The sequence below is a fragment of the Melanotaenia boesemani genome, chromosome 10 (assembly GCF_017639745.1).
Source record: "Melanotaenia boesemani isolate fMelBoe1 chromosome 10, fMelBoe1.pri, whole genome shotgun sequence".
In the NCBI taxonomy this organism is placed as follows: Eukaryota; Metazoa; Chordata; class Actinopteri; order Atheriniformes; family Melanotaeniidae; genus Melanotaenia; species Melanotaenia boesemani.
The window spans coordinates 23005017-23029479 of NC_055691.1; the positions used below are offsets into that span (position 1 = coordinate 23005017).

Genomic DNA, 24463 nt, shown 5'->3' on the forward strand with positions numbered 1-24463 from the left:
TTAAGAACAGCAATATTTATTTAACATGTTATAAAACAGATGGGACGTGAACATCTGCAAATCAAATATGGTATGTAACCATATGCTGGACATATCCTCCCATCTAGATGTACCATGTACATTATATACACAGTAAACCTCTGATAATTACACTTTGTACACACGCACACAAAAAAATATCTTGGATTCACAAAGGCTTAATTTTTATTGCTTTGTACACATGCTAATCCTTTTATTTATTTTAGCTCCAGGGCTTCAAACCAACATGTCATAAAAGAGAATCGAGCTGACTTATCTTCCTTCCCTTATTTTAAATATATCTCTCAGCCATAAAAACAAGGACAGTGAAGAGTGACTTAAGTCAGAACATTCACATATGCATTGGCAACAATGTGCCAAGGACTGAAAACCCCATCTTTAAATAATTAAAACCCAGGAACTTGGGAAATTACAAATAATCTTTGTCTGTATCACTAAAGTGGCTCCTCCTTGTATTATAATGGAGGGATCTATATTTCTTATTAATTTCTTTACAATAAATGGATAAATATGATCTGTTAGCTAATGAGCGATATCTGAAAAAGCAGCTTAGTGAAGATTTAACAGAACTAAAAGAATGCAGAAACAATCTTGAAACTTTTTTTGAACAGGTGGTGAATTATGAGTGGAAAATGTGGCTTGGCCTAAAATATTGTCACAGTCCATTAGACTCACAACAGAGCTCAGTCTGTTAGCCTCCTGCATATACAGATTTACATCGGCCCACATTCCAAGAAGAACCCAATAAAAGCATGTAAATATTTAAAACAAACCTAAAAACGTTGTAAAAACTGAAAATGAATCTGCACCAGTATAAGCGTGACAGGTAGAGGAAAGAGTCGCATCTCAAAGTGAGGCAAGAAAGGAGAAATGTCTCAAAATGAAGAATTGTTAGGGGCATTCGAGCTTTAGACGTCACAGTGAGCGAACAGAAGTCAGAGGTTAGGCCCTGTGAGGATGAAGCAGGCAGTTTCACACTGTAGGCCTGAGCCTTGTGCTGGTCTCCTGTAGGGACGTCCTCAGGAGCTGCTTTATACCTCCACTGCTATTTCCTTCATGTCTAGGTCTTCACTGAGGCCAGAGCCTGAGCTGGAGGACAAGAGATTGGGTTTAAGATGACTTCAATGACTCATATTTCTGCAGTATAACTGTATGTCAGCTGTCACGTAGCACCGAATATACAGCCCAACAGTAACAGAAAGTCATGTCAGTCTGTGAGAAAAAGAATATTTATAGCAGCAAAACATCAAAGTACCCAATAATATCTCCGTTCATCATTACATTTATTTTTTTTAATCCTGCAGAGACAAAATTTCAAACACTACAGAAATACGAGTATGGACAAAACAGGATGATGAAAGCCCTTACTGGTGCTACTACACACACATGAAGTGAGAGCCGTCAGTGAGCGGAGGGGGTGTGTTGGAAGACTGTGGAAGGGGTGAGGAAGAGAACGACAGGCTTTTCACTGCAATGAAACAGCAACATGTTGAACACACAGGCACATACAAATGACAAAAATAAACAGATTAGTGACTAATGACTAAATGGCCAAACAACAGAAATTAACACTCAAGTCAATGAAAGTAATGAAATGTGGTGACATATGAATTACTGAGCACATACAGTACACAAGAAACCACAGTTTAAGAAGCAGCTCCTACCAGTGATTATTTTAGCACATGCATTTCTATGATCAGAAACACCACCACCTCACTCTACTCCCTCTGGAGTTGTACCTGCAACCAGCTTGCTGCGTTTGGAAGCTTCTGCTGCCAGCTCATAGGAGATATTAATCATCTTCTCTTTCTCCTGTACAGTAACCTCCACTTCATTCTCTTCCTCTGGGCTTAGAGCCAAACTAGGTAGCACATTCTGCATGCTAGGAGCAAACACACACAAATGGTTGCTGTAGTATACACTGTACAACTTTACAAATAATTATGATGTTTCTAAATAAAAAGTAGTTACCAACTAACAAATTGTGTTAATTTAAGGGGACTCAGATTAAGAATTAAATGTCACTGTGCTTTTGAGATGAGCTTCTCTGCACTGCTGACACACTGATGTGGTTGAATGGCGCTTGCAGGCAGTGGCTCCCATTCTTGTCCATCTATGGTAATGTCCTACTGTGACCTCAAACTTACCTCTGACTTCTAAATAAAACTGATATCTGCTGGGAAATCTCTCTGCTATCCTCTAAAAATTTCCCTTTCACTATAGGATTCCTCTCTAATATCCATTGCTTAAGTAGACACCCTAATACTTAGTACATGTATATTTACCTGTTTTTGGCTATCAAGGCTTTGATGCGATCAACTTTCTTCTGCTTATCAGCCTCTTGCTCAGGACTCAGAGCTTCCTCTGGGTCTGATTCAATGTAACGCTCAGGAATCAGCACTTTGTCAGGCACAGAGAGCTGAGGAGACACAACCAGGCAAGAATAAGCAGCACTTTTTATGTAAAATAAAGTGTAACTTCATGCTTTATAGATCAAGGAACAAAAGAACAATCAATATTACAGAGACCATAACATGAATACATTAAAACATGCAAGTAAAAACCAGAAGTTTGAAACAAACAGCATCTCATTAACAACATCAAAACCTACAGTAGAAAATGGGTTCCATTTGTGCGTTTTAGAGCTAAATGAAGTTCTGAAAAATACTTAATGTGGGGCATGTGTAAATTAGTTTGGAACAAAAACTGGAAGGACTTCAGTGCTGTAATCTGAGACCATGTCCACATCAACATGGGAATTTTTACAAAGACTTTTTCATGCACTTGCCCCACATTTGAACCGCGTTTTGGAGCAATAAAAACAAACTTAGGAAAATGCCTTCCAGTGTGAAGATTTTCACCCAGTTTGGCAATGATGTTTATGCACAGACTGGAAATCAGAAATTTTTCCAATACAGCTGTTATCCTCTGCAGGAGGCATTGGTAGGGTAGTGTCAGTGCTAACCATGTCAACAAGCCTTGTTTTTTTTTTTTTTTTTTTTTTTTTAAATCACTGACTCTACTGAAGAACAGATGCATTAAAATATGTCTGAGATGATTTAACAATATAATCGAAGACAGAAACAGCTGGCAACATGGCTGGTTTTAGATAAAACCACACCCTGACCCTGTTTTCTGTCTCTGGCATTTCTGGATGCATGATTATTTATTTTTTTTTATATCTGACTACTGTCGACCTCTGTCTGTTTTGGACTCTGATTGGCTGTTAAGTTTTGACCCTAGACTTGCTCTGAGAGCACACCTCCTGGATTTTGGATTACTATCTCATGTCTGCTTAGACTACTGGCCCAGGATACTCCCCTCAGGATTCAGGAATTGGATTGTACCTCGGAGATCCGTTTCTGCTCATTCAGGATTCAGTTTAACCCCTGGCTTCACGTCACAGTACTTCATTACCTGGGTTGTATTCCACAGTGGACGTTCTTCAGTTTGCCCAGCCATCTGCTGGCTCTTACCTGTGTTTCCCCAGATTCTGACTCAAAGCATCTCGGGTCACTGGCTTGGTGCTGCTGCATTATTGGACCTCCCTGGTTCTGCTTCACACCTTTTCATGTCCGTTTCCACTAGTATTCACTTAAACTACATATGCTGGAAAAACTTCCCTAACCTGCTTCTGTCTCTAGATGCACCAAGAACCGCTTTCCTCTTCGCCTGGCCAGTGCTCGTATCAACAGTAAAACTCATTTATCCTTTCACTCCATTCTGTTGTCACTGGTTCTTTTTGAGTCCATCACCAGAACATTACACACTGAGAATAAAGTGGTTGTTAGTGCAGAACGAGGATTTCTGTTTTCTTAATTTATTGCTTTGCCAGCACTTGGAGGGGAAGACGGCTGTAACGGGATCATCTGTCAGTGCTGCCAGAAAATTGCACACTGAACTATTAAGCAGGCGGTCACACACAACACCAACAGCCTTTAGATTGTCAAAACTACGAAGCACTTGTATCCAGTAAATAAGTTTTCATTGAATTTCCATTTTGTTTTGCACCACTATATATTGTTCATATACAAATGTTGCTGTGTGGAAGTTTGTTTTCTTTATTTTAAACCATAGGGAGGATGGGGGGGCATGTGATGTAATTTTAAAGCATCTTCTAGTGGTGTAATAATTCTCAGTATTGATGTGTATGACCGCAGACTGACAAGAGTTGGTTGCTAACCTCTCGGTCCACATTAAAATGATCGGCCTGCAAGGATTCTTTGAGACGGGCGATCTCCTCTGCAGGCGTCACCTGCTCCCTCACCACCTCCTGCTGCCGGAGAGAAGCCTCCAACTCCAGAATGTCACTGCTCATCACCTCATCCCTGCGCCTCATTTGGGACTAAAGATACAAAACAAGCACAGAAAAATGGAGAATTTGTATTGCATTGCATTATTGGAGAAATCCAAGATTTGATTTGAACATTCTGATTTTTAAAGCCAATTTTGTATGAGTCAAATACCTGCATGCTGCGGAAATGATTGTCTTTAGTAAATGAGTGACTTCGGATGGGTGTGTTTTCTTGGCTGCTTCCCCGGCCGCCAAGACCTTTCTTCTTTCCTCTGAGGGCGCCCTGCTGGTGGCGACGGATCCTCTCCAGCTGCTCCTCTACACTCATCCTGGGCCGGTTGCCCTCCACAGCACACAACTGCTGCTCCACTGCGCTGTGTGGACGCTCCTAAGACAAAGATGGAAAGACAATAACATTTAATTCACACTGCACCTCTCAAAACCTATTTAACATATAACTATAACATTAAAGGCAAAGAAGATACAAAAAAAAAAAGATATTTCAAGCCCGACTCATGATAAAAATAACTTGTGTCTCATAATGATCTTCAACTGTGACTCCAAACAGTCAGAATCCTATATCATTTTAATGTTACTGTCAAGATATTCAGCATTATGACACAAATACCACAGAAGTAAGCTTTTGGCTTTGCAGAACTTGAGTTCTCGTGTGTGCAGGAAAGTGGTGTCACAGTCTGGATCAGATCTCATGATGCAGGGCTCACTGTGAATACTTACTATTGTTGATTACAATCTAAACTTGACCAGGCAGTAATAATTTCAGGAAAAAATACACAAAATGGGGAAGAAAGAAAAAATACCCAAACATTTCTGTTCCTTGATTGTTCAAATGGCTCATTAATGATCACTTTGAACCAAACTGAGCCCAAAAGCCCCGACTGCTGTGCGCTTACTTCTGCTGGCACACATGGATGCACTCAGAGGTGCTGGAGGCTTGTTAATGGCTGAACAGGAGAAGCTGATGATGTGAAGTCAGCCATATAAAGGCTTGTGCCATGCTGGAGGACTGACAGATGTGGAATCGGTGTACAGCCAGAAGACATATTCTCTACTGTTCATGTTTTTCTTGTTGATGTCTAAAAGCCTGTCACATTATGTCCTACATGGAAAGCAGAGTGTCTACATCACTTATATAACTTCAGCTTTATTCAAACATAAACTCATTCACTTGCACTAAAACAGGACACGCCCTGCACTGCGGAGCACTAATAACACAGTTAGCATGTGTAAGATGATAGTGATTGAGGCTGGAAATTGTATAAACCAGTTTGGCATCTATTTCATGAGAGCCTGTTCTGATGCATGAGTCACACTCCAGACATTTGATGAGTGGTCTCCTTTTTCAACCAATTAAGAAGGGAGTAAATAAAATTAGAGAAAATTAGATGGTGGCCAGTTTCACAGTAGCCCATAGGACACCATAACAAGAAAATGACAACAAAAAGCATTTGTCTGCTTACTAGGTCCAAATCTTGGAATGATGTAGTGAGAACAGTTTGCAGTTGTTCTTGCAAGTTGAGTGACTCACCGTCCTGGGGTCAGGCTTCTTGCTCTTTCTTAAAGTTACATAGGATGCTATGGAGGAAGAAGCCGGCACAGGAGATTTGGTTCTGGGTGGGACGATGCCAACCGGGTAGGACATGCCTAAACAGAAGAGGGGACAACACATCATTCATCATCCTTAATGACTGATTACCTGAAGTTAAAACTTAAGAGCACAAAGCCTCTCACCTGCTCAGCAGAGTAGTGCTAACTGAAATTTCACTAAATTCAAGCCACCTTTACTTTTTGTCATTTATAACCCAACTATTCTTCAGAGAATATGCAGAAGTACAATAGTATAAAATTAGTGCTCGGCAGTGATTTAAATTTTTAAATCACAATTATTCACATAATTTTCTGTGATTAAGCCCCAGTTATTCACATTGTAATACACAAAATTCAGTAATGAATGTGAAAGTAGTTTATTGTGCACTTTTACATTAAATGTACTGCTATACTAATAAAAGTTTAGCTACTTTAAATAAGCTGCTTTTAGCAGCTGTATTCTCTGTAGACACTAGCAGTTAAAAGATTTCTTCAAATGTCATTTTAAACATTCATGTAATAAAATTAATAATAAACTTAATGGATTAGATTTATATAGCACCCAAAGTGCTTCACAGTGAATCCATTTTCCTCACTCCTCACTCATACTTGTTGGTGCACCACATGTGTAGTCACAGCTGTCCTGGGGCAGACTGACACAACAAATGTGCTTAATGGCTGAGACGCATGATGAGGTCCCGAGTCTGTACCAGTCCTCGTGTGACTTGCAGTTTGACTGTGTATTCAGAGCCATGGAGCAATGATAAAATAATAGTCTGCATTAATTAATGTTTTTTCTTTCTTTTTAAAATTTAGGTTAATTAATGTATTAACGTTATAATAATGTGTGAACATGCCCAGCCCTGATAAATATAAATATACATTTAAAAAAGGCAGTTATGTGACTCATAAAATGTTCAGTTAATTAAAACCAATCAAACTAAAGTGCAAATGCTACTGTATCCATAGTAACCACTGCACAACAAACAACGGTTGCCAACAAGTTATTTCGTGATATTCTGAACTAGATTAGGCCCTAGGAGATAAAGCCTGACCCACCAAAGTGATGCCAGTGTAAGTATATGCCAAGGTAACCATGGAAACTAAGATGAGGGCTGTGACAGAAATCAGTCTCTCTAAATACCCTTTGTACTGTACTATATATAATGCCTGAGAGTAATTGTACTGATTAAGTAAAGTTTTAAACCTAATTTACAATGAGTAGTAATTCCTGCATGGACTCTACGTTTATCAAACAATCTCACAATGTAAACATCCAAAATTTAAGATGCTAAAATTTCAAAATGTGGCTCGGATAAAACTGCATCACCATCAGAGAATATAACACCACATTACTTGGATTTTTACTTCAACACACCTTTGTTTCCAGCGTGTTCCCGATCAGATGGATTTTCAGATCTGTCCTCTCCGTTGCTCTCATCCACCTCGGTCACCGTGGTGAGCTCTGGTTCACTCTTATATAGCCTGTAGTCAGGAGCCTGCAAGTGAGAGGGAGGACAAAACATTAAAAACAGGATAGATATAGCTGAACATGGTGATCTGGATGAGAATAAAACACAAATACAGTTTGAAAAAACAATAGTTTAGATGTAGCAAAAACGTAGCAGCAGGCATGTGACTTAATTAGTAACATGGAAAAATAATAAATAAAACAGAAATGATCACTTTTTACATCCAGGAAGACACAGAAAGGATGGCGATGTAATCAAATTAAAAAGCAAAAGTATACACAAGCAAGGCTTTAGTCACATTATTGTAAGGAATAAAAAAACATGAGGCATGGAAATGAGTGGAATAAAATGGATATCATCCAAACACATCACAGTGAGTTATGACATGTGATGACACAGCTGAGGGCGGGGGTCAACCATGGGGTCAACAGGTCAATGAGCTTACGCTGTGCGTGCTATTCCTGTGATTGGCCTTCCTGTCCTCTGGCCTGGGAAGTGACGAGTGGTGCACACCAGCATGAGGGGGCAGAGGGGGCACGATGGGGGGGTTAGGCTCGTAGGATTGGGGTAGGGGTGGCCTTGGGGGTACAGAGTCTTCCTCCTGGGGATTATACAGGGCAGGAAGCAAGGTGACACATGGTGCCACCATGTGGGATCAGGGCAACAGCCATCTGGTACAGAGCAGTTCTGGCCCGTATGATCAGACTGACCAGCTGATTAGCCAGAGCAAGCCCTCCATATGCTGTTACCGCTTGACTGACATATTTCTTCAGAGACCCGCCCCAAGAACAAAACTGGCTGTTTGAGTTGTCAGCTATCACTAGTATAACTACAAATACCTTTTTAATGGTCAGTTATGTCTGGTTATTAATGGGGTTTTCTGCCAGAAAACTGTGATAAAATACCTTCAAGCTTATTTAATTCACACGGCAAAGATGAAACCCAGTTGTATTCAACAGATCCACATCTCTGAGAAGCTACATTTATTTTATTTTTAGTTTGGTGCCACCTCACCTCATTTTTGTGCTTACTGAAGCCTGTCTTAGGTCCATATAAACCCATGCCATCAACAGCGTTTCTCTGAGCTTTGTTTTTATTGAGGGCCTCCATCACATCTTGAATCCTCCACAGCTCTTTCTGTATGTGGACATGCTGCTGACTTGGAGGCTCCGTCTGAGTGCACACAGAATAAAAAAAAAAAAGCCTTTAGTTCTGTGGTTAATGATGCAAAATGAACATGTATGAGGCCAAAGAAGATGCGGAAAGTTTAAATTGGAGTGCATTGTCTGAAAAGGAGTCGTTTTAATGCTGCAGTTTGTAGCTTGTGCAGACGCTGATGTGTTTAAGTTATTTTAGTTTGTGAATAAAACAAGCCTCAAAACAGTGGCAGCACAAAGGAAAGACGGGAAGGTTTAAATAAGACTGGACAAACGGGATGGAAGGAAATAGGAAGAGCAAGAGATAGGGCGGTGTAACTAACTCCCCCTTGCTGATGACAGGTCTGTGAGAAGAGGATGTCCAGACTCCATGACTTTTCTGGTCTAAATGAGCACTAGCTCTGACTCAGGCTTAACCAGGAGTAAGTGTTGGAACAGTTTGTGTCGGCCTCTAAACATCTCCCATGATGAAGGACAAGATAAAAGACAGACTTAATTAAGACTTGCACTATAATCACTTCAGTTATCAATCGCTTGCTGTGCTGCTTTGATCACTAATTTGACTTTCTCAGCAAGCAGATCAGGGCCTTGGAGCAGAAATCTTTATTTTTTTAGTCCAAAGTCAAAAGCTATCTGCGGTAAAGTTGATTATATGCTGAACTTTCTCTGAAGCTCTGTAGTATATCAAGCTAGATCTGCTCCTAACAAAGTGTAAATTGTGTCATGCAGTCATTGAAACAGTAGATGCTCCACAACATCAAGGAAATGCAGCTTCACAGAGAAATGATCATACCTGTGGGCTTCCCAGTGCTTCTAGCTGCTCCAGCAGGTTGCTCTTAGCTAAAGTCACATCTCCTTCCAATTTGTCATACTCCCTCCACGACCGCTCCAGCTCCTGGTTTTGGGTATGAAGGAAATTAATTTTTGTGCATGACAATGACAAACAGTCTAGAATATTACTAGAAATATCAATGAAAGGGAGCTTCAGTGTCCATGCAGGGTAAGTGGTTGTGGTCTAGTACTTACACCTGTGACTCTAGAAAGCTCTCTGCAGGTGCTGAGGAGGCCGCTCTGCAGCAAGTCTCTCTGCTGGATGACACTCTGCATGGCTGCTGGGTTGTCAGAGCCCAGCTCTATCTCCTGGCTGGCTGACAGAAGTGCTGTCTCCAGGGTGTGCTGAATAAAACATGTCAAATACACATAAACAGACAATATACACAATTAAGATTTAATAGTTAAATCCAGTAAACACATAATGGATTATTTATGTGTGTAGAAGAGAAAAAAAAGAAAGAAGAAAAAAACTTCTCTTAGCATTGCCTTTTAAATTTATTATTTTTCTGTTTACTATCAAAGGTATTTTGGTGTTGATTTACAGCCAGAGCCTAAAAATGATTTGGTCTGTTCTAAGAACTGCTTTTGCTTTGCTGGTCCAGAGTTTATAAACTGCATGTCCTAGAGCAGCATTCACAATCACTGATTTCAGCTAAATTAACCAACCACAGTGTTTATAAACACTGTTGGATGTAAAATCCAATTTACAGTTTTGTTAAAAATATTTAGCTCAGGGTTCAAAGTGTTCACAAACACTGACTGTTGTTCAAAAGGCATTTATAAACTAGACTACTGATATTAAAACATCAGTTTGCAAGGAAATGTGAAACCCACTGTGAATTCTGTTAAATTTTGTCAGTGGGCTTTGCTAATCTGCAGAGCTGGAAATTCAGAATACACAAATGATTAATCCATAACCACATCTAGTTTTACCAACATATTCCCTGTATATTTACAAATCAATCACACAATCATATTAATATTTAATTGGAGAATATTTGGGGTTTGAACAGTTTGGAGGAAAGTCCAGATAGACAAGAAAAGATGCTGCAATGAACTGGAGATACGTAAAGTGTACTATGGGCCAACAGGGTGTGTTTCTAATCTTTCTGTTCACTCTTTACTGTAATGTGTACAACACTACACACAAACTAGAGCAACAATACAGCCGACAGTCAGAGGTGACGTAAATGATTTTGCAACATAACCCAGACCAGTGGTTCAATCTGATGACAGGAGTTATAGTTATAGGTTAAACTAAAGCATCACTGCATACACAAAAGCTTTTGTTTGGTTCCGTTTTTTCTGTTCTCTTTTATTTCATTCTTCTAAGCTAAACTCAGGGATGTTCACAGTTTACACAAACTTTAAAATGTGTATTCTTTTAAGTTTATTTTTCTTTCCAAATGCTACCACATCTTTGTAAGCATTGCTAAACTAGTTTTGTGCGAGGATGTAATGATGATAAATGTGCAGTGTTTCATTACCTTCTCTCTGTACAGCTGCTGGAGTTTGTCCTCCTGAGTTCTCACCAATTTATCTTGCTCACACAATCTGCTAAGTTTAGTCTGAAGACAAAACAATAGAAAAGTTGTGAACCACTTTGTACTTATGAAACACTGTCAAAAAAGAGCACAATGCTGAACTCACATCAGTATCCACTTCCTCTGGCATACTTGTATAGGCTTGCTCCCTGTAGTCTTCTGGACTCAACTGTGAAGACAGACAGAGCATTAGACAAAGACACTAAATCTGCACATACATATTAGAATACGGAGATCTAATGCAGTGTCATTTTAAAGCTCTCACTAAGCTATTAGATTTATTCTTGAAGATTAATTTATTTGCACTTAAATCAGACAATCTACATGACCAAACCTGCATTGGGAAAGCAGCCAGTCTGAACACAATCTCTCTGATGGCTCTTGTGCCTCGTGTTTCATTAAGCAGTCATTTTTATCTATCAGCAAACACATTAAGTTTTATTTGAATTGCAAAAGGAAGGCATATAAAATGATCTTGATCAGTAAACTCTAGAGTCAGTGCCTAAGTTGTGTCCGTTAACTGTCTTTTCTCAAGCATGGATAACTGCACCAAGAATTCGGTCCCTGTTTGCATCAAAATGATGAATTTACAAAAACAACAACAAGAAAAACAAAACAAACAAAACAAACAAACAAACAAAAAAAAAACAAAAGTAAATCATGGCCACAAGTCTGCTTTCAAACAAATTATTGCAACATCTGGAACCATTTCAAATTTTAATTTAAACTGGGGATGTTATTTCAGCTGCATTGGATCCCATGTTTCCAGAAGATTTCTATATCACACATTCAATCATCCACAAGACAGCTCACAAATATAAGGACAGAGACATAGTTGTGCATTTAGTTTGTAGCCACATTAGATATGAATTAGCAAACAGGGGCATAATCTAATTTACCTTCTGGCCAGAGATAATCAAATATCAAAGAGCACGTCTGAGTGGCACAAACAACCTTGATTGCTTTGGCTGAAAAATAGTGAAAGATCAAAACAAACTTAAAGCTCAGATTTGCCATTTTAACATTACAGATATGATTTAATTTAAATCCAATGTGACCTACATAACAAAATAACACAGAACACCTCACTGTCCAAATACTTTGAGGCTCAGAGGCAACATTCCTCTCTTACACCTGCACTCTTTCACACTCATTTCTCAACACTTTTTCTTCAGTTGAACCACATGGTACAATTAAAGCAGCGAGAACCACATGGCATTCCACACTGAACATGCAGACTCTCCCACAGATAACTCCAGGGAGCTTCCATGTGGTGTTGTGTGGACTACAAGTGACATGAGGAGGAGGAGGAGGGGAGACAGACTTGTGGCAGCTCAACAGGTGGGAATGCAGCTGTAGAGGAGCCGGTGTGCCAATAAATGGGTGAAGAGGTGGATGAGGGCAGCCTTCGGCGGCACTTTGACCCCTTTATACTTTCCATCAACAGAATGACAAGAGGAGGTGAGGGAGGGGATGCAGTCAAGTTTTGAACCCCTGATACTTCCATCTAAAGAGTGTTGGACTAACTCACAGAAGATATGCATTAAAAAAGACTCAAGGGAGCATTGAGAAGACATGAATTGTTTACCCATTTAACTAAACCTGAGTAGTCAAGCTTTGTAAGATGATAAACATGAGAAGAAATTTATATTATTGCACTTAAATAATGCCACAAAGGCAACCTTCTGCTCACTTTAAATTGGGAAAATGTATTTTGGTACGACGAAGTCTGGCATCACTAAACTGAGCGACACTAATCAGTGTCTCCCTGCCAAATTCAAGTGGCTCAGCTAAAGAGAGTGAAGGGATTTTGCAAACGGTTGCGAAAACTCAGACACAGGCTGGGACACACAGAAAGAAACAAGCAGAAAAATAACAAAAAACATGATGTGTAAGGCATACACGCTTTGCTGCTGTAATAATATAGGTGCCTTCTAGCCATCAACTAAACGTCGCTGCTAGCTTAGTGCTTCAAGTGTATCTGGATACGACCTCAACAAACAAACCCAGAGAATGGACGGACAACAGCGTGTACATACATCATAATACTATTTTAAAAGTCATGCCCAGATGAACATGACTTCTCATAATAGAAGGAGAACAGTCAGAAGCAATGGATGGGGAGGTGCTGGCATATCAAACGATACAAGGAGACTGGTCTCAAGATGCCGTGAGGACTTGGACACCGAAGGAGGAGCATTGCAAAACAGACCAAGGAGAACAACAGCGACTGGTGAGGATGAGGTGGAGCAAAGCCTTAGGCTGGCCTTACTTGCTGGTAAAGATGAGGCCTTGGGGCAGAGTTCTCAATCAAAGTGTGAGTCATGACGATTAAAGGCTCATTTTCCTTCATCTAGTCCAGTGTGGAGAGGAGCGATACAGCAAGTGTCAGAAAGTTTGAAGCAGTGCTTCACTGCTGAGACAACAGTCACAGTGTGATTACACCTCACTCTATCTAATGAAGCAGACTCAGACATAAAAATGTGCACCCAGGGAGGACAGGGATGGATGCAGCCCCAAAAAGCAGTATGTAATACTTACAAACAGGATCAGGAACACATTGTAGTGCAAAGACCTAAGAAGATTATTTCTTAGCCCTCCCTAAAACCTCAGTTTAATATAATGATGCAAATAAAGCAAGCGTGACTGTTGCACTGTACGGTACTATATGAGTGAGTAGATGATAAATGTGAGTGACGAGACAACTATTCCTCTGTGTTTACATAAATCTAATAATCATTAGGAATGTGTTAGTGTTCCTTTGTGTACCATGCAATGAACTTCAGAGGGTTTAACAAATCAGAGGATGAATAAATCACTTAATAAAGCTTCTCTGGCTGTACTTCATATGCAACACAAAACTTCAAACCACTATACAGAACAAATGCAGGGCACATAGATAACAAGTTATTCAGTTAATGTAGCTGACATTTACTTTAGTGATGAATAAATCAACTTGGTCATTAAGGAAGAGATAATGCAAACAAGGGCTGCACAACATTCAAATAAAGCTAATTAAATTAAATAGATTGTGCCATAGGCATTGCATTCATAGCAACTAGATGAGGAAAGAAGAACAATTCTCATTTGTTTGATAATTTAAATCGGCATCACAAAGCTTCAAATGAAAAGTTCAAAGTGAAAATGAAAAGAACAATCCATTTCCTAAATCAACTGGTACATAAAGCTTTTAAATAATTTAGAGCTTAATTGTGTGTTTGGATTTTTTAGGCATATTTGGTCTTTTAGAACAGATTTACTTTCTGTCCCAACAGTTAAAACAAAACTATAAGGAGCTGCTCTCAGTTTTCATGCATCATATCTGTGGAGCAAACTCCAAAGAAAAGAGAGGTTTGCAGTAACTCAGGCTTAAAACATTCCTTCTTCTCATCGCATTTAATTAATGTATTTTTTACTCTGCTTTATTTGGTTTTTATGTCCTTTTCTTAATTTAATTGTGCATAATTACATGCATTATTATTGATACTTTGTCTGATACGTTTATGTGAAGCATTCTGAATCATTTTGTGGCTTAAATGTGCTGTAGAAATATGCTAAGAAGTATTTACACCATTTAAGTGATTTGTTTGCTATGCCCAAAGTATTCAGAATTACAATTAAAGAATGGCTTCCAAAAATTTATTTTCTCTAATTCTTTTGTTTTTATATCCATTTTTGTGCAACATTGTGCAGCCCTATTAAAAACTAATTTGAGCTCTCACTACTTTGTTAGATAACATTAGTTCATGCTATGAACTCCAGCATATTTAAGATTAAACAAGGAAACAATAAGTTAGCTAGGCATCAGACTAGAAACGAGTAAAACTGCTGACAGCAGCCTGCTGATAAACACAGTAACAGCAAAGCATTTAATGAATTCTGTTCGCCACTAAAGAAAAAAAGGGCATGCGCTCATGCATCACCCCACCTGATTGTCCAAATACATGAGGTTCCTTTGGAGGTGATGGGAGAGAATGTCGTTCTAGCGTCAGCAGCAAAGGAGAGGAAAGAAAAGGCAACAGGACAGTGAGACAAAAGAAAGAGAAGGCCTGTTCTTTCCCTGATGCTCTCTCTGAGCATCTCTCTCACTTACAAATCACAATAGCAAGTCGTGTGTCCAAATATATCCAGAGAAAAGGGAAGCAGGACAAGTCAAGGTGAAGAAAACAGGCCAGGTACCAGGTGTACTATGGAAGGTAACAGAATGAGTCTACTACCGCAGCTCCATTATGACAAAATGGACACATGCAGTGTTGACCGAGTGCAGGCAAAATAAAAGAAAAAATGTTAAGCTGAGGGTGAAATCATTCTCAAATGACTACACAACACACTTGGAGCATCTTTGGCTGTAGTGGTACATGGAGACTTCAAGTCATTTGTACTGCAGAGGTTAAAAGCTATGACAACAATCTTTCACTTCAGGCCAACCTGACCAGCATCACTACAGATCATATCTGTAGTTTGGCTTCTTGGAAGAGAATTAAAGAGCAAAAATTCTGAATTAAACTTATGCCACTGGCCTCACCCTTTTATTATTCAGTTGCTATTTATAAGCTTGCCAATGCCTTTAACTTTTGTTTCCAGCTAACATCTGTTTGGAATGTTTTGTAGTAAAAAATTACATAATAAACTGCTCGCTCTGCTAAAATGGATCAAATGTAATGAACTGATGAACTTTATTACGTCACAAGCTGGTTGTAAGATGATTTTGAAACCAGCAAAATGACAGCAGTATGTTTCTCCTGAAATCAGCCATGCAAAGAATCTTCCAGATCGAGATGGATGATGGGAGTGGGTAAAGACACACCACACACTAATACACACGCCTGTAGAGACGTGTCCGGAGGCCTGACCTTTGGGTTGTTGCCATCCATGTTTAGTTGCATAAGCTGTGCTACAGTGTGCTCCCGGATACTGTTTAGCTCTGCCTGCTGCCGTCGCAGCTTTATCAGCAGCAAAGTCAGTTCCTCTGGCTGCAAGGAAGGGAGGAGGGAGGGGACACAGTCACGACGAAAGAGGGACACACCGCAAGGGGGGGTGGGAGAGAAAAGGAGAGAGCACACCAGGATAGGAGATTAAGAGGCATCAGGATCCAAATAGATGAGCATATCCTTGGGTTTTCATGCAGTTCAGGACCACAAGATTATCCAGGGTGCTATCACTGTCAGCAGCATGCAACATTTTTTTTTTTATCTCTCTCAAACCAGAACAGGGTATTTTTTATCGCAGAATCCAGGTTGCACAGTTTCCGACTCCATCAGGACACAACTTTATATGTGGCTTTGACATAAATTCCTGATCTGGCTTAAAGAGTTGTGACTGACAGGGTTTTTAAATTGCCGCTGATGTGAAGTGACTCTAAGGAGCTCCTGAAGTGAACACATTTTAAATCCTACCAGCTGGAACGAACAACTGAGTTCTGCCTAAATATGTCTCTGAAAGTCCAGCAACAATGGGAAGAAAGAGGGAGAGTGGGAGGGCAGGAGGAGGTATTATGAAAACAGAAAGGTCTTTTTAAAGAAGTCCCGTTAAACCCAAGTGTGAAGTATTTCAGCTGAGTAGCACAGTGATCTATACCTAGGTAGACAGACAAAAAAGGGGACAACTCAAAAGGAAGACTTACAGTTTTGCCTTGGAGAGACTGGGCAGTGATAGTTTGAATTGGGATCCCTGCAGGCATGGATCTCCTATCAGGTGTGTAGGCGTACTGCAGGAAAAAAGTGCTTAAATGTCAAATATACCTGTTGTTGGGCACAAGTACTAAGTGGTATTTACCTATTCATATATTTTTAAAGACTTGTAGCTGCATTAGTGAATGAAGACAGCATTCAGTTTTCTTTTAATACCAGTGTTATGTAATAAACCCTCTACTCAAGCTAACAACAGCTGACCTTGTTGATTTGTGGCCTGTTCCGTCTGTCGATGCTCATGTCCCGTCTGTAGATGGGAGAAGAAACCTCTGAACGAGCACTGGCCATGTTGTAAGATCGCATCGGAGAGTAGCCGCCGTACATGGACAAGGAGCCATGGGAGGGTGACGGGGGGATGGAATGGCTCGGGGCAGCATGCTCTGACAAGTTGATCATGGTTTTGGGACTGGGAATGTTGCTGTACAGCCCTGACTGCCTGGTGTAGGCCTGTCTCTGCTGCCACTCGTACAACTGCCACATGGTGTCGTCTCGCATGGAGCGGCGCTTCTCGGCCGCAGACGGACCGAGGGCCTGGTCGTACAATGATGGTGACATGCTGCAGATGCTGTCCCGCTGTGCCATGCTATTCCTGGGCATACTGCGGTAGCCATCTCCATAATGAGACATGTAAGGTGCCCGATGGCTGGGCATATTTCGAGGCAGTGTCTGGTATGATGTGATGCTGAGGAAAGAGAAAAAGAAAAGAAAGAGATCTTATTTACTTTACTCTTACAGACAAACATTAAGAAAACTTTTTGAAACTAGAGGTGTGAACATGTGTTTTTGTCTTAGGGGAAGTGGGTAAGCCAGGGCCCCTTCTTGTAAAAATTAGACTTTCCCAGTGACAAACAAGGCTTTAAAAAGCACAACTTTCACTGTGGGTTCAAAGTCAGAGCAGTTGACATTGAGAGAGCTTCATATTAAGACTCCCTGACAGATCAAGGCTAGAATGCTCACTGGTCTGTAAAACCAAAACAGCAGCATTACAAAAAAGGCACGTGACTGCTTGGAAACCAAGTACCATTGTGGAGGGGATGCATGCAAAGACAAACACACACTGTTGAAAGAGATGTTCAGGGAGACAGAATAGAATATGTACATGCTTATCACAGTGGAGCACTAAGTAAATAAGTCCTAAGGCCTTTTTGGAGTATTATCTGTGATCCTCTTTTTAAATTGGTGCCTTGCTCAAATCGGGTGTGTACATCCACTTCTTAAAATAAGCTTAATCTAGGAGTGAGTGGGGGCAAAGAGGCACAGCTGTGTCAATTAAAGCACAAGCCTGGTGAAGAAAAATGGATGGACAAAAAAACAAGACAAGCTGACAGCCAAGCAGCCGGACAAGCAGACACAGTGAAAGTTTATCTCAACCAATTAAAAATGGGATTTTCACAGCAGGGTCAGGGGAAGGGAGAGATTCAGACTAACAGTCTGCGACTGTTTATCCCTACTCCTGCTCACTGACACACTGTAGTCTAGGGTGTAATGTCAAACAATTTACTTTGTGATAAAAGTGTGGAAATCCTTCTTTAAAGAGCAAAGCTTTGGAAGCAAGATCCATTTTTACAGCTGAAGTAGGATGAGACTGGTCTCTTGTACAGTACCCTCATTAGAAATGGACCAGATTTCCAAAAAGTGTTATAATTTCTTCTCTTCCAGCAGACATATTTTGCAGTTGCACAGTTAAATACATTATGAACTTTATCATATAAATATAATATAATTAAACCAACCTCCTGGTATCATCATCCTGGTTACGTCCTCTCTGTGCACGAACCCACTGCTCCAGCTGCTGCATAGAGCTGGTCCTACTCAGGGTGCGGTCTGGCTCCTGGGTGGGACTTTGGTGGGCAGGGACTGCAGTCCGATCAGCTGGACACTGCTCTCCTGAACCGTTCACCTGCGGGCTATAGTTCGACCTGTCTGTCTCAGTCTGAGGCTGCGGCGAGGTAACGTTAGCCTTGATGGTTGCCGCCTGTGCTGGCTGCAGTTTGATACTGTTGATCTTGGTGAGTGGACGTTCACGCTCCACCCCATCCTTCTGGAAGCCATAGCGCTCGGCGTCGCGCTGCTTCCTTTCCTCTTCTTCTGTGGTGGAGGTGACTGCTGTGTTGCGTTCACTGTCAGCCTCTCGGTTGCGTTCGTTGTTCTGGATTTCAGGCTGTGTGAGAGGCAGCTTGTGGTTGGCAACATGGTTGGTCTCTTGTGGTCCACAGTCCTCTACTTTTAGCTTGTCCAACCTAAAAAAAGCAAGACAAAAGGCTTTGAATAACAGGAACAATAGCATACCTTGTGTAGTTAAAAACAAGAGATAGAAATACAATTACATTAAATTTGCATTTCGTATTTCAGACTGTGCATTGAGCACAGATAAAATATACTGTAGACCTACCTTTGTAAATTATGCTAAAAGGGGAAGCCTGAAGCTAAACTAAAAGTGCAAAGTCAAGGAAGTGCATAATATCTCTTCCAGCTGCCAGAGAAAGCTGTGTGTGTGAAAGGAAATCAGATATCTCCAATAAAACCCTGCCTCTGCTGAGGCCCATCTGAAAAGGTGGTGCTCAGACCCCAAATCCATTTGCAACTCCCTTTTGCCTCCGGTCTAGAAGACCCATCTACCACCCTGTGCTCCCTAGGGAGGTATTGAGAGGTAATAAGCACAGTTACTCCTTGGCCCTAGACAGATCCAAGGTCACAACTTCAAAGTTTAGCAAATTCCCCTCAGTAGCATGGCTCACTTGGTTAGCAATATGAGAGCAGCAGAGAAGGAATTCCTTCAAAATTTCCACTTATATACTTTTAAATAGCAACACTAGTCACGTAATGTCTTCTCCAGCTTTCTGTGACTCTACTAACCCCATAGAGTGCACACCCAGGCCTGTGGAAAGTCTGTGTGCTTTTAGCTCTACTTGTTTTGGACAGATTGAAGACACACAAGACAAATGAAAGCTGAAATGGAGATACTTTTTTTTTCTTGTTCATTGCAACAGTGTGATACTAGAAAACCTTAGAGAGGCATCATAAAGTCCCATTTAACAAAGCTATTCAGTGGATTCCAGGCACCACTGCTCTGTGTAATTACACAGCTCCTAACCATTATGCCTCTGCTCGCCCATGTAAAAAGAGGGCATTAGACGGGCCGGCTGCCAAGTGACAGACATTTAAAACAGTTTAAAAAAAACAGAGGAAAAAAGAAAAAAATCCTATCCTGAGTCAGTGAGGCTCATCAGCCAGTGCAGCTGTGCATCCTCTCAACCACCTGCAACATGCATCCACAGTACAGACGGTGTTTTGAGTGTGTTTACTCTGTAATAAAACTTCAACAGTAAAAACAGTTGCATAATATAAAAGTAAGTTGCAGCTTCTTGGGCAAACCCAGAGACCAGAAAATGTCAAAAGTGGGTGTTGAGCTGCAGCCAAAGACCATAACAGGCTTAGCAGAGGGATTTGAAAGTACTGGCTTCCAGCACAAACGCTGAAGAAGAAAAAAAAAAAAAAAAAAAAAAGAAAATCAGGGTGGAGAAATGAAGCAAGGAATGCAGAGTCATTAGTGCCCGTTTTAAAAACATCTTCAAATGCCTTTTCAAAAGTCTTTTTTTCTCTCCATTCAAAAGTGACACAGCCCCCTAAGTAAAAAAAAGCCTAAATTAGTGAAGCTCTTACAAACCTTTTGACTGGCTCTGAATGCACGAGTGCAGCGTCTGTCATGACTTTCATCCAAGATTCCATCTCTTTGGCTGTGTCTGTGCAAAAATAGTACGTCCGCATGTTGGGATGTGTGGCCTGACAGGATGAAGGACAGGAGGAGTGATGCACAGAGATTACCTGAAAGATAAAAAGGAAAACTATGATTTTTATCTACTTACGCCCTGACTGGTAAATCAGGGTTATTTGCCATTACATAGTTAAGTGTGACTATGATTTTAATGCATGTTGTTCTTTGTAAACTCTGGTGATCAGAAATAGTTTGTAAAATATTCCTGGCTGTGGCCATCTGTGCAAAACAGATAAATCAAATCCTTGAGTCACTTAAGTTTCACGCATACCACCAGATTAGGGTGGTAAATCTGCCTGGTTCAGTACTGTAGGACTTACCATGTAAATCATTGTATGGATAACATATTGTTCCGTAGTTGCTCCGTTTCCTCGCAGTTTACAAACCAACATATTGTTAAAGGCAAACATAAAGAAAGAGAGAGAGACAGATTGTTAGTGATCCACCTCAATATCCTGTTTATCCACGTTTAAAAAAAAAACAAATAAAAAAAAAAAAACAGTAAAATCTCTGTTATTCCTCTAATTCGCCCTAAATAGTCTTGAAAACTGAGGAACTCTAAATGGCATGGCCATTTTGGCCACAATAGGAGTCAGGAGACTAAGAATGAGGAAAACTAAGTCATCCCATTCCTTAAATTAACTGAAGAGGTTGTGCCCTGTGCTCAGATTTCCTTGTTTCCCTGAAACGTTTCTCTTTTAGCCTGAATATAAGTTGGAAAAGGAGCGGGTTGTGGTTGGAGAGACCTTGAACAGACTCCCGGGCGTCTGTGTTTAGCTGTATTTGGCTGGATAACTTTGTTGTCTCTATGGGTTTATGAAGAATGCACCAATTCTTTACACACCACCAAAACTTCATCAAAATATGCCATTTCCTTATAACATGGCGTTTCTGACAGTATCATAGTGCCTGCCAGTAGGCCGCAAAGACATATGACACGCTTTGCTCTTCTAGCATTGAGTTTAGATTACTTTATTGTCAATCAGCTCAAAGTCACTTCTAAACTAACAGAGGCTCATGTGATTTATTTAGAAGAAATAAAAGCATACACTGACCTTGAAAGCATATTTTCTATTAATGTGATCATCAACAGACAACATTGATATACGAAAACTTGGTAGGAGGATGCTGCCAAGTATCCCTTCCTCTTTTTCATCTGCAGAGAAAGAAAACAAGTCAGGGGCCACCTTCACAGGTTCATCTGTTTATGATGTTCCTCTTAATTTTCATGTTGAACGCCAGTTTGGAAACATAAAAATCCAATGACAAACTAGCAGACTGTGAGAGAAAAATAAATAAATAAATAAAATAAAAGTTTTGTACTGGACAGATGAGGGGGGGTATACAGTAGAACCCAATCAGTAGACAAGATGAGGAGCAATTTCTATGCAGAAAGAATGTTCTAACCCTCTTTAAGCTAACAAACAGGTTTCTACTTTGACAATGGAGCACTCTCCACAGGAGATTAGAGTGAGTCTCAAGTTTTAAGCAGAGTAGATTACCCTGCCAGTGTTGATATAAGCTAGCTGCACTGCTAAGCTAAAGAAAAATGCTGCAAAACACAAGTTTTCAATGCACGTGGGCTTGTAGTTGTTTGCACATGTGAGTGTTTCTGTGGGTAAAATTCTCCAGTCTCTAGTAGAGCTTTTTATCCTGCAGCCAGCATCAGCAACCCCCTGGTCTAACATTTGGTTTTTCATCAAGTCTTTTTCTTTGCATCTTTTTCTAAAGCAGCACACAAGCCCAAAGGTGGCTGAATCCAAGCAGCATTGTGGGAGATCCTGGGTGCACAATAATAATCTGATAACAACATCCGATAACAGTTGTGTTTAGTTGAGACAGCACAGTCCATGACCTCTCTGCCTACTCTGGAAAACGATTTCTCCACATATCCATCTGGATAAAGCCCATGGGCCCGCTGCTGTCTGTGGCTTTTGTCAGCCAGTGGGCGGAAAGAAGGAGACAGGAACAGCAGACACCAGAAATAACACAGACTAGATGTCATCCTGATCAGCACAAATGATGACTGTATCTGCACTAAGTGGCAGCACTGGGATATACGGACTAGTACCTGTAGTCTGCATATCTGTAGCTTCACTTCTAACAGTAGACCTGGTTAATAGTTACAGCCTAGCTGGTTCTTTTTCAACGAGAAAACTGTCAAAATGTTAACTGGGTGAAACAGGATAAAAAAATGTAGTCAAATGGCAGCTCTGTCAGCCGTCAAAAGACAGTCACACCCAACTAGTATTTTCCTACTGAGCAATAGTTGCAAAGGGGAAGTTTTAAGGTCAGGCAGATTTTAATAACAGGGCAAGACTTGAAAAACATAAAAGCCAGTCTCTACTTCAGTTAAGGACTGAAAAGTAGTTACTACAATAACATGACCAATAACATGATTACCATAATGAGGAATTTAGGTGAGGATTTTAAATATTAGCTAAACAAATTCTGTCTATTTCACCTGCATTCAGGACTAACTTGTGTTTCAAACAGAAAAAGAAAATCACTTCAGAGTTTTGAGTCATAACCTTACATTATCGCAGACTATAATCTCCAGATCTGCTTTATATTTAAAAAGGAAGACTCCACAGCCTTATTACGTAAAATGCCTTTAAATCCACGATGTCTCAAACCATCATAGTTTATCTGTTTGTAGCTGATCTTGAAAGGCTGTTTTACTACAGAGACACACATTCATACATATCAGAGATGAACAAGATGGTGACTTGGCAGCCCATCTGCAGGTGAAACGTGGTGTGAGCTGATCAGGACTCACCTCTGTAGTAAAAGAGGCACAGGTCAGACAGGACAAACCACCTTTTCTTCCACAGCTTCATGCCTGTGCTGTCCTGTAAATGCAGAAGAGGGACAGGACATAGTTACTCCACAAACTAGTGGAATTTTTTTTTTATTATTATAACATGACAGACTTCAGTCTTCTAAAGAACTCCACTCATCTCCTTTGATTTAACTGGCTGAATTTCTTCAAAGCAATGATGAAGTCCAATCGACCGGGTTTGTATTGATAAGAAGAAGCTGAGGTCATTCATTCATTTTTAAAAAAATATATTTGAAAGTTTATTTGATCTGCAGACATTTTTAAGCAGTGATTTGTTTTTTTCTAATGCTTTTTTTTATGCATAAATTATTATAAAATGCCCCCTAAAATGCAAGTAGATAAACATTATTTTTAAAGAGACGGAGTAAGAGCAACCCACGTCACACTTTACATTTTCTGCCACCAAAATTTCCAGCCTGGTAAAACATTTCTAATATGCTTGGTAGGAAATTAGTTTGATTTCTGGTGTGGAGTAAGCAAAATACAAAATAATCTTCCTTTTGCTGGAGTTGTTCTTCAGTATAAGTTCAAAGTGCGTTTCAGGCTGCTACATTAAAAAAAGGAAACGATGCAGAGTGAAGTAAAGAGTATAAGCTCCCCTGTTTGCTTTAAAGAAAAACTTGAGTCCTTAATCTTAGATTCTACCCAGAGACAAAAGTAGCGGGTGGGACCCTGAACGACTCTATCATTATGGTCAAACAGCATGTGGGCTGCAGTTTACTTTAAATGGAAATTCACTTCCACAACCCAGAATGTTTTACACATTAGTATCGAAAAAAGAGTCAAAACACCAGTTGCTGCTACAAAGTCTTGTATCTTTTATTTTATGAGCCTCCCTGAATTCAATCAAGGTCTTAAGTGCTCATTTTTTAATGTGCTCATGAATAAACTTTGTCAAAACTTCTGTCAGATCTTGCTCTGTAAAAGCTTTCACCATCACATCAATCACTGTGGCATGTTGATTTCCCAGTGGATCAACTGCAGGGCTGCAGCTTTCCCTCAGCCAACGACTTCAATAGCTTCCAGGTTTCAATAAGGCAGGAAAATAAAAGTGCAAATCCAGCTTTTATTCAGAGTAGCAGATTTGTGAGTCTTTTGCTTGATCTACATCACCCTGATTAAGGTCTCCAAAGAAAAGCAGCTGGCAGCTGCAGCAAAAGAACCCGTCATGGGTCCACAAAACTACGCTGGGAGCCCTGCAATCAGAA

The 24463-nt window shown here is 40.3% G+C and overlaps 1 protein-coding gene across 13 annotated transcripts in view; it reads right to left on the bottom strand.

Annotated features, from left to right (window-relative positions):
* LOC121647280 (pleckstrin homology domain-containing family A member 5-like) overlaps positions 1 to 24463 on the bottom strand; it is a 75761-nt gene continuing 51298 nt past the window's right edge. The window contains exons 7-29 of one of the 13 annotated variants that reach the window (XM_041996568.1): positions 23193 to 23265; positions 21469 to 21569; positions 20306 to 20421; positions 18372 to 18878; positions 16840 to 17320; positions 16572 to 16655; positions 15802 to 15921; positions 14877 to 14930; positions 13221 to 13301; positions 11055 to 11117; positions 10892 to 10972; positions 9597 to 9746; positions 9364 to 9465; positions 8428 to 8586; positions 7859 to 8014; positions 7320 to 7440; positions 5883 to 5998; positions 4506 to 4721; positions 4223 to 4384; positions 2325 to 2458; positions 1779 to 1921; positions 1426 to 1469; positions 1 to 1128 (exon numbers count right to left, since the gene is read on the bottom strand). In XM_041996568.1, the coding sequence (XP_041852502.1) occupies positions 1441 to 1469; positions 1779 to 1921; positions 2325 to 2458; positions 4223 to 4384; positions 4506 to 4721; positions 5883 to 5998; positions 7320 to 7440; positions 7859 to 8014; positions 8428 to 8586; positions 9364 to 9465; positions 9597 to 9746; positions 10892 to 10972; positions 11055 to 11117; positions 13221 to 13301; positions 14877 to 14930; positions 15802 to 15921; positions 16572 to 16655; positions 16840 to 17320; positions 18372 to 18878; positions 20306 to 20421; positions 21469 to 21569; positions 23193 to 23265 (3249 nt within the window). In that variant the 3' untranslated portion in view covers positions 1 to 1128; positions 1426 to 1440. Of the gene's footprint in view, positions 1129 to 1407; positions 1508 to 1778; positions 1922 to 2324; positions 2459 to 4222; positions 4385 to 4505; positions 4722 to 5882; positions 5999 to 7319; positions 7441 to 7858; positions 8015 to 8427; positions 8587 to 9363; positions 9466 to 9596; positions 9747 to 10891; positions 10973 to 11054; positions 11118 to 13220; positions 13365 to 14876; positions 14931 to 15801; positions 15922 to 16571; positions 16656 to 16839; positions 17321 to 18371; positions 18879 to 20305; positions 20464 to 20733; positions 21447 to 21468; positions 21570 to 23192; positions 23266 to 24463 lie in introns of those variants that run through there. The other 12 variants (XM_041996566.1, XM_041996562.1, XM_041996564.1 and 9 more) reach the window with 12 other exon arrangements.